Genomic DNA, 10,158 nt, shown 5'->3' on the forward strand with positions numbered 1-10,158 from the left:
ATGGATGCGTCGCGGATTGACCAAGGGATGCTTATGGGGTCGTCAAATAAAAGTTTTAGAAATGATTATTGCCAATTTCTACTTTAAGAAAAAAATTATGTTAATTCCGTGCATGTTATTTTAGTAGTTTCGACATTTAAGTTATTTAACATGTTAAATTTGCAATTTAATTCGTAGTATTTTAAGCTAAATAAAATTAAAATTTTTATTTTCAATTGTTGAATTCACATTATTGATTTAGCGATCAAATATCAAAATTTATACATTAGTGCTCCGCTTAAATTAAACAAAGAAGATGTTGGTAACTCCTCGAACCTATTTTTATAGAAGACTAAAATAATGAAGATGAAAAAGATATCGAGGCGTTACAAAATAGCTATTCTTTAAATTATAATTTCAGCAAACACTACCTTGTAGTTGGAAATCTACTCCTTCAATTCTAGCGTTTGGTCAAAAATCACATCAAAAAATCAAATCGAGAGGCACCTTGAGCAACAAAGAGAGGCAGAAGAGACGAGAGGAAGAGGAGAAGTTTGATTATTAGGTTTTATGTTTTTGGTCTTTAAATTATTAGGACTTTTTGGTGGAATTATTAAGAGAATAGATTTTGTTAGACGAATGCGTGGTCAAAAAAAAAAAAACCATTATGAGTTCATGTGCATAATTATTTTAGTAGGAGAATGAATAATTGAAAATGAGTTTGTAAAAAGTAAGTTTTAACTAATATGCACCAAACGTGGGCTTAATATGGTATCAAAACATTCTAATATGTACCCAAACAATCTCTTATATATTAGTTTCGAAGTATTTGAAATTAAAACAGTATTTCTCATACATATCTTTATTGAAGCACAATTATTGTACTAGTAATTTGTTGTGTGATTGGTCACTACATATGTCTATATCAGAGAACAGAAAGCCTTTGGAAGAACTTTATAAAACATAATTGCACTGACTTCGTCACACTTGTGTAATAGCTGGGTCTTCGCCGTCTATATCGTTGAATGAGTATATTGTAAGAGGAAGAAAATTATTCAAAATGATAGTGATGTTTTTATCTACACACCATTATAGAAATGAAAAGCATCGGTTTGACTCAATGGGAAGACCGTTGTTGTATAAGAATATTTCATAAAATCATAATATAGTTAGGCACATTATTTAGGAGTACACCCACACCAAGGTCATTATATTAATATACGAACTAGTCTAGGGATTGTTCGACGTAATTTTTTTGAGAATAACTTTTGTGAAAATGATATTTTAGAAGATTGTCTAGTTAAGAAGTTCGAAAAATTTAGAGATTCATGTACAAAATTATTTTATTGGAAGAATAAGTGATTGAAAATTAGTTTGGAAACAATAGGGTTTAACTAATATGTACCAAACATGGGCATAAGATGCTAACAGAACATTCTTAAGAAAAATGAAACCAAAATGTATTTGTATATTAATAGAGGTTTTGTCTATATATAGATTAGCCTTGCCTAATCTATCTGAACATCCAAATTGCAAAGCAAAACATGATTAATATGCATTCTCTTTTGTTCCATATATTCTTCTTGCTTTCACTGCTGTCAAACGCCACTGCTGCCCCCTCCTATAGACCAGCTGGCTGCCCAAGCAGATGTGGAAACGTAGAAATTCCATACCCGTTTGGTATCGGGCCATATTGTTCTTTGAATTCACACTTTGAAATCATCTGCCTTAATTCTTCCAACCCTCCAAAACCTTACTTCTTCTTTCATCAATTTGAGGTCGTTAATATCTCAGAAACCCAAATCTATGTTAAGAACGCGACGCAACAACTGGCAATGGCCTGCTATGGCATGACACAACATCCTCACGACACCAACATAAATTTAGATTTCTCAGATTCACCATATACCTTTTCAGACTCAAATCAGATCACAGTCGTTGGTTGTGATGATTTGGCTTTGGTACAATCAAATAATAGTTATACCAACGGCAGTGTTGCTATTGTGTCATATTGTACCCCAAGCAACAGTGAATATTCTGGTAGAATCGGGTCATGTGCGGACACTTATGGCTGTTGCCGGGCCGTCGTATCCAAAGGTGATCGTCTCATAGTTCAGTTGATGGATGCGCATAGTATTTGGTGGCAGAGGAAAATTTTCGATTGCAGCCTTGCGTTTGTTGGAATAGACGGTCTTGATTTCACTTTCCCTTTAATTAATCTCAATGACCCAAAAACATTCCAAAACAGTAAAGAGTTCATGGATAAGCCATTAGTGTTAGATTGGAGAATTATTGACAGAAATTGCACCACACTAAATTCCTCTCATTCTCTTTGTGGAAAGAATAGTTTTTGCATTGACTTGGATGACAGTTTTCGAGGATCTCGCTGCATGTGCAACAAGGGATACAAGGGCAATCCATACCTTCATTCAGGATGCCAAGGTTAGTTTTGTTTTAAAATTACAATCCCTAGCTACTTAATTAAAATCTTATCTATTATATTGTCTAGTATAATATAAAAATTCTAAAAGTTATTTTTTTGCGATGCTGGATCTGATGACAGATATAAATGAATGCAACAATAATCCGTGCAGCCCAAATCAAACATGCATCAATGCTCCTGGCTCCTATAATTGTTCCTGCCCTGATGGGTACTATGCTGTTGGTAGAAAAAGTGGTACTAGTTGTCTTTTAGTGCCGCGGGTGTCCCATTCCCATAGCAAACTAACAATAGGTAATTGTTAACTAAACTTTCACATATTAAACAACTTGAATATACTTCTCTAACTTTTCCTCTTCTAGATACCAAGTTAATTTTTTTGGGGAAAATCAAACGCTGAATTTTACTGTCAAGACAAACAAATTGGGGAATAAGTTTTAATTACATCTTGATTTTCAAATTGACCAATATATGGTTCTGCAAAAATGATTAGGTTGATTTATAGTTCTTTTGACTCAGTTAAAAAAAAAAAAAGGAGTAATACGTAAATAAACAATAAATCAAAATTCCTAGTCATGGAAAACTATATAATTGAAGTCCAAATTCGGTGTGATTGTCTTGTCTTAAATTACGTTGCATGTGTTGACACTTTCAGTATTATGCTTGGGAATTGGAATGGGATTACTACTATTATCAACTTGCTTTTGGTTGTACAAGTTCATGAAGAAGAGAAAAATCAAAAGACGCAAAGAAAAATTCTTCAAACGAAATGGTGGTCTCTTGCTACGACAACAAATATCAACGGATGAATGTATACTTGAAAAAACACGACTTTTCACCATTAAAGAGCTAGAGATAGCCACTGACCTCTTCAATGAAAGTCGAATACTTGGTCGAGGAGGTCAAGGGACGGTTTATAAAGGTATGTTATCTGATGGAAAAATTGTAGCAATAAAGAAATCCAAGAAAGTAGATGAAAATCAAGCAGGACAATTCACTAACGAGGTAGTCATGCTCTCACAAATCATTCATAGGAATGTAGTTAAACTATTAGGATGTTGCCTTGAAGCAGAAGTTCCTTTGCTAGTTTATGAATTCATTCCAAATGGAACACTTTTCGATCTTATCCATGATGAGAGTCATGAGTTTCCATTTTCATGGAACATGCGCTTGAAAGTTGCTGTAGAAGTGGCAGAATCACTTGCGTATCTACATTCTGCAACTTCTATTCCCATCTATCATAGAGACATTAAATCGACCAACATACTTCTTGATGAAAAATATGTGGCCAAAATCTCAGATTTTGGAATTTCAAGGTCAATCACAGTGGATCAAACTCATCTAACTACAATGGTAAAAGGGACATTCGGATACTTAGATCCAGAGTACTTCCAGTCAAGTCAATTTACAGAAAAAAGTGATGTTTACAGTTTTGCAATTGTTCTTGTTGAGCTCTTAACTGGACAAAGGCCAATATCTCTCGATAGAACAGAAGAGGAGAGAAGTTTGGCAACAAGATTTTTGTTATGCATGGAAAGAAAACAACCTGAAGCAATTCTTGACATTCAAGTTTTAGAGCAAGATAAGATAGAGGAGCTTAATGCAGTGGCCAAACTTGCACAAAGGTGCTTAAACTTGAACGGGAAGAAAAGACCAACGATGAAAGAAGTAGCCATGGAGTTGGAGAGTATTAGAATGGGTCAAATTCTTTCAAGTGCGTCTGATACCATTCCTCAAGGCGTACATTTGTGCAAGTCAAAATCAATCATGACTTCGGATGATGACTACACATGGACAAATACCGATGACAACATCATATCTTCCTCGAGTACATCTCCTTTAAAGATTCACACTTATTGATGCCTTCAGTGTTGTTTCTAAACAATTTTCTCATTTGTTTCTTTTTTTAGTTGTCACCTAAGAAACTAAATAACATTAAAGCGCAATTTTCCATATCAAACATCACTCCTCTGTATTAACATTTTGAAGTGCCCAATTTGAGGTGGAATTGTAAATACTTTAGTGAAAAATCCATTTGCTGCAAGAAATGTTAAAAATCTTTACCATGGAAACTCCAAATTCGCATTCTTCCTTTGCCATCAATACACTCACAGGGCAACGATAAAATAAATGACAGTACAGGCAGTACAGCCCCCAAGTTCGTCCCTGAAATTTTCAAATAGTCAGATACGGAACAAGGTCAAAAGGTGACCAAAAAGCATATAAGATACTTATCTAGACATGATGACAGGTGAATTTTCAATAATTAACAAAACATTTAGTGTCGTTATTTAACTTCAATCTCGTTAGCAATTTCAAGAGATGAAGCTGATGGCAACACCCAAATCTATGAGTTATTCAGACCCTTTTCCCAATTCGTATTTAAGGGCAAGAGTATAGTTGAACTCAAATGAAAACATATTCAACAACAAGCAATGGTGAATAATTTCCAATCAAATATTTTATTAACACAAAAAATAAAAATTGGTAATTCAGAAAATTAAAAAATTGAACATATATTATCTCAGATGTATGTCCAATAATTACATATAATAGTGCAGAAAACTAAAGTAGGTTCACCCTTTTTAGGGACTTAAGATCAAATACACCTCAATTATGTAGATAACCTCATCATGGAAGACAAGGAATTTATGGTTACAAAAATCAAATTTATTAATTTAACAATGCAATTAGGAAAATAAAAATAAACGCCGAGAATTTTGAGTAACAAATTGTTCGAGAAACTCAAAGAGATTAAACAGCTTTATCAATCAAGAATTTTCTGAAGCAGAACTGGCATATTTGGCTGTATATCAATCATCACCGCCTACAAAAACTGGAACTGTGATTAATAGATGAATACAGAATAACTTATTGGCTCATATCAAGAAATTCAACCATTTTTATCCATATGCTTCATGGATTATGCATCTCAGAAGCGCGGATAATTAATTAATCATAGCCAAACAATTTTAAAAACCCAACATTCAATTTTTTAGGGGTTTGTTTATAGTTGAAAGAATAGCAAAAGGTGGGGAGAGGCAGCAAAATATAAAATTCCAATTCAGAGGATATATAGACATTGACTGACACGGATTAGCCCTGGAAAAGATGTACAAAGAGATAAATCTGCAACACTAAGCGGCGTCATTCTAGCACGAGCTTTGTGGCTTCAACTTCACTTGTAAAATCTCAGAAGTGCAAATTACAATTTGAATGTGTAAATTTAAACTACAAAGAAGCACGCAAAAGCACATAATTGGATGAAATTTTTGAGATTATTGCAAAAGAGATGGAAATTCAAGATTTGATGAAGATGGGTTTCGGGGCTGAGATTTTGTTAAGGGATTATGGAGAGGAGTGCACACTTTTGTACAAAATGATTTACTTCCACTCACAATGGAAAGGTGAGGTCACATGTTGACATTTTTTATTTCATGTGGAGCCCAAATGTATGTATGAGTATAAATATTTTATCATTATGGAGAAGATTGGATCTCAATAGAAGGAATTTAGAAACCCTAAAAATCCCGGCTCATATGAATTAAATAATTTGGATCCGACCCGTATACCCGCTAAGTAAGAGTTATGTTTATTTGCTACACCTAATTATGGATAATTAGTAATTTAGTACTCATATTTTGGGAAGTACATAAAATTGATCTAGCCATTTTTATTTTGTTTATTTTTTAATAAACAAGCTGATCTCAATCGTAATTGAGAAAAGATATAATTTTTCTTAACAAGTAAATTTTAATTAATTATTCTATTTAAGCATTATTACTAGAAAAATTTTGTAAATAATATTTCTCGTATACAAACTAGTCGTTTTCAGTTGCTTCATGCTGATAATTTGTTCTAAACTGAAAATGAAAATATGAGAAACTATAATAGGACATTCCGAAAATTTTCATTTCAATTTAGACAAATTAGTATCTCGTTCTATTATGGCTTTCATCGACTAATTGCAAAAATTTATAGATTCAATTTGTAATAATGTTTTCAAAATTTAACATAATGTATTAGTAGGTACTTGTAGGCCCCTTCCCAGCTACTGGATTACTTCAATGCTTCGGGTTTCATAACTCTCTGCTACGGCGGAGCCATTTCATGAGCTGGAAGGCTGGTTCTTTGAATCAAACATTGGAAGAAATCGATTTTTTATTATTATTTGTTTTAAATATCAAAATCTAAATGGGACTTTCTATTCAAGGAAAGCATGCTTTTAATCAGTTACAACAATATGGCAGACGACACATTGGCCATTGCTCTTTCTTCGCAGCAACGTGAATCACTGATATTTCGTTTTCAGGTAAAATGCAGACGACCTGCTTACACGATTGTAATATTTATAATTCCCTCAAAGTTCAACTGCCATGTGCTAGTCTTTTCTATTCAATCTCATGTTTCTTCACTGAATCACTTAATTCATCAAAGCATTGATGTTCAGCATCAGCTTTGTTAGATAACCCAGCTACTACCAGGTGCCGCCTTTACCCCTCTCTCCTTCACTTCTCTTGTAACCTTTTCAGCTTCCTCATATTTCTCCTTGCTAGCATAAATTCTTGCCAGCAGTACATAATTAGCTGGATTCTCTGGTTCTATTTCAAATAAAGCCCTACCAGCTACTTCTGCTAGCTCCACTTCCCCATAAGTTCGACAAGCTCCAAGAAGCGCTCCCCAGGCTTTTGCAGTTGCTTTTATTTTCATCCCTTTTAAAACTTCGTATGCTTCATATAGTCTCCCAGCTCTGCTCAAAACATCCACTAGACAAGCATAGTGATCACCATTTGCTTCTATGCCATAATAACTATGCATTCGAGAAAAGTGCATATGTGCTTCGTCAGCCAATCCCAAATGACTACATGCCTTCAGTACTCCAAGAGAAGTGATCTCATCGGGCTTTACGTTTGACATTTCCATTTGTTCAAATATCTCGAGTGCCTTTTTGGCCATCTCGTGCAGTGCATAGGCAGATATGAGGCTACTCCAGGCAACCACGTCTTTTTCTCCCATGCTCTCAAACACAAGATGTGCTTTATCAAGACACCCACATCGCGCATAGGTTTCCACTAGGCCACTCCTAAAATTTGGTTGTGGATCAATGTCATTCCTTATTGAATAGCCATGAATCTCTTTGATCAAATCCAATGTTGCAATCCCCACACAAGCACGTAATAAAGCAAGCAGTGTAATTAAGTTCGGCTTCAAACTCATCTCCCACATTTTTCTATAGAAAGCCACGGCATCAAACAACTTCCCCTCTATTTCCAACAAACCCATGATAATCGTATTAAAAGTCGACGCATTAGGCAATTCATCCATTGCCCCGAACAACCGCAAGGCATTCTGCATATTCTTAGAATGTATATACAGCAAAATCATGGAGTTCCACACAACTACATTTCTTACACACATTTCATCAAACAGTTGGCGAGCAGAGGAAATGGAGACGCATTTTCCATACATGTCAACAAGACCGCAGGCAACAAATGGATTTGTAATGAAAGAGGATTTCAGAGTAAGGGAGTGGATGGACGCGCCAAGAAGCGGGCAGTGGAGGAATGCACAGGACTTGAGGGCGAGAGGGAAAATGAAAGGGTCTAAGGAATGAGATAAAGAAGAGTGGATTTCTTGAAAAAGGACGAGAGCTTGGTGATGGCGGCCTGTTGTTGTTAATCCAACCTGCAACCACACAACAAATGTTAATGAAGGATTAAATCAAATAAGTGTAATGGAATTCAAGGAACCAAAATGAAGCAGTGAACTAAAATGTAATGGAAGAAAATGAAATGAAATCCCCCTTTTTAATTGGCTCAGAAATCTTCGACCCAACACCACAAAGGTAACTTCAATTGGGAGACTTTTTCATCCACGAAGAAGAAAAGGCACACCACAAAGGTCGACTTCGGTTTTCACAGAGAAGGAAGAAAAGTTCTCACGCTTGGAAGAAGAAGGCAGCCGGCTTCTCTCTTTTATTTCAAATTGGTTGAGTGTTTGGATATATTAAAACTCTTGTATATTATCACGAGGGAAATCAAATCTCCAAGATAACAGGGAAGTTTAAATTTGAGTCCAACAGAAACAGTAGGGATAGGATAATTATCACGAGATAATTATTTGCAACCAATTCTATCTTTTGTGATTTCATTTATCTCCATAGTCGGGTATTGAGCATCTAGCCCAATGGGCTGATTTCCTCCAAATACCCAACACAATTGGGTTACATCAATTGTGGTGTGGGTCTAATATGTTCTTCAATATTAGGCTTATAGCCTATGAAGTTAAACGGGCCTCGATTTTCATCATTGCCTAGGGGATTTGGGTATCACTTACCAAAAAATACCCAACAATCTCCACCTTGATACCAAATCATCCTGCAAGTTAGATAAGATAACAAATAACTTAAAGAAAAGAAAGAACTTACAAGTTTGTACCAATGTTTAGAAGATCAAGGCAGCTTCTAAATTTTACTAATGGGAGCACTTTAGTTCCCATGTCTGCAGGATTATATTCTGAAAGGATTTTCTCAAGTTTTACCAGTTCTTGAGAAACCATATCTCTAATGAAATGCAATCTAACATCTATATGTTTAGTACGTTCATGAAAGACAGGATTTTTGCATAGGTGAATAGCAGATTGACTATCAGAATATATTGTCACATTGTTATCAAAAACACCAAGTTCATTTAATACACCTTTAAACCACAAAGATTCTTTAAAGGCTTCAGTAGCAGCAATATATTCTGATTCAGTAGTGGATAAAGCAACAACATGTTGAAGTTGAGATTTCTAACTAACACAAGAATTACACAAAGTAAACACATAGGAAGATGTAGATTTCCTATTATCTCTATCACCAGCATAATTAGCATCAGTAAATCCTTTCAATTTTATTTCTTCGTTACTAAACTTATATATCAAGCCAATATTGCATGTTCCTTTCAAATACCTAAACAGCCATTTCAAGGCTTCCCAATGTTTAGGACCAGGGTTGGACATATACCTGCTAAGTGTACTAACAACAAATACTAAGTCAGGTCTAGTACACACCATTAAATACATTACAGAACCAATGACATTGGTATAAGGAATATTTTTCATATATTCCTCTTCTTCTTCATTAGCAGGTGATTGTTCTTTAGATAATACAAAGTGATTAGCTAAAGGCAATGTAACAGGTTTGCAATCATTCATACCAAATTTCTTCAAGATTTTCATGATGTATGGAGTCTGATGCAAAGATAAAATTGAATTAGACCTATCTCTTTGAATTTTCATGCCTAAAATTCTTTTAGCATTACCAAGGTCTTTCATATCAAATTCATTACTCAAAGTCATTTTTATGTCATTTAACAATTTCAAGTTGGGACCAATTAAAAGCATATCGTCCACGTATAGCAATAAAAACACACAGTTATCATTTTTAGCATTTCCTTGATAGTATAAGCAATGATCAAATTCACTCCTTTTAAAACCAACAGTTTTAACAAAAGAATCAAAACGTTTGTACCATTGTCTGGGAGATTGTTTTAAACCATACAGAGAGCGTTTAAGAAAGCACACATGATCAGATTTTTGTTTATTTTCAAAACCTTTAGGTTGATCTATAAAAATCTTTTCATCAAGTTCACCATGCAAAAAAGCAGTTTTAAAGTCAAGTTGTTCAAGTTCCCAATTAAAATGTGCAACTAATGCAAGCATAGTCCTAATTGTGGTATACTTAACAACTGGAGAAA

At 34.6% G+C, this 10,158-nt stretch overlaps 2 protein-coding genes across 2 annotated transcripts; one reads left to right on the top strand and one right to left on the bottom strand.

Moving 5' to 3' along the window:
* The first annotated feature begins 1,485 nt into the window (after window positions 1–1,485).
* Window positions 1,486–4,456, top strand: LOC111389740 (wall-associated receptor kinase-like 1). The gene is made up of 3 exons (XM_023014691.1): window positions 1,486–2,421; window positions 2,543–2,713; window positions 3,075–4,456. Exons 1-3 carry the CDS (start codon window positions 1,524–1,526, stop codon window positions 4,277–4,279), a joined length of 2,274 nt encoding a protein of 757 aa, XP_022870459.1. The 5' UTR covers window positions 1,486–1,523; the 3' UTR covers window positions 4,280–4,456.
* Window positions 4,457–6,589: 2,133 nt separating this feature from the next.
* LOC111389736 (putative pentatricopeptide repeat-containing protein At1g03510) lies at window positions 6,590–8,140 on the bottom strand (the record flags this gene model as incomplete). Its single annotated transcript, XM_023014687.1, has 1 exon — window positions 6,590–8,140. A coding segment is annotated over one exon (1,260 nt), but the record flags the coding sequence as incomplete, so codon positions are not given.
* Between the last annotated feature and the right edge of the window lie 2,018 nt (window positions 8,141–10,158).

Source organism: Olea europaea, unplaced genomic scaffold (assembly GCF_002742605.1).
Source record: "Olea europaea var. sylvestris unplaced genomic scaffold, O_europaea_v1 scaffold617, whole genome shotgun sequence".
Taxonomy (NCBI): Eukaryota; Viridiplantae; Streptophyta; class Magnoliopsida; order Lamiales; family Oleaceae; genus Olea; species Olea europaea.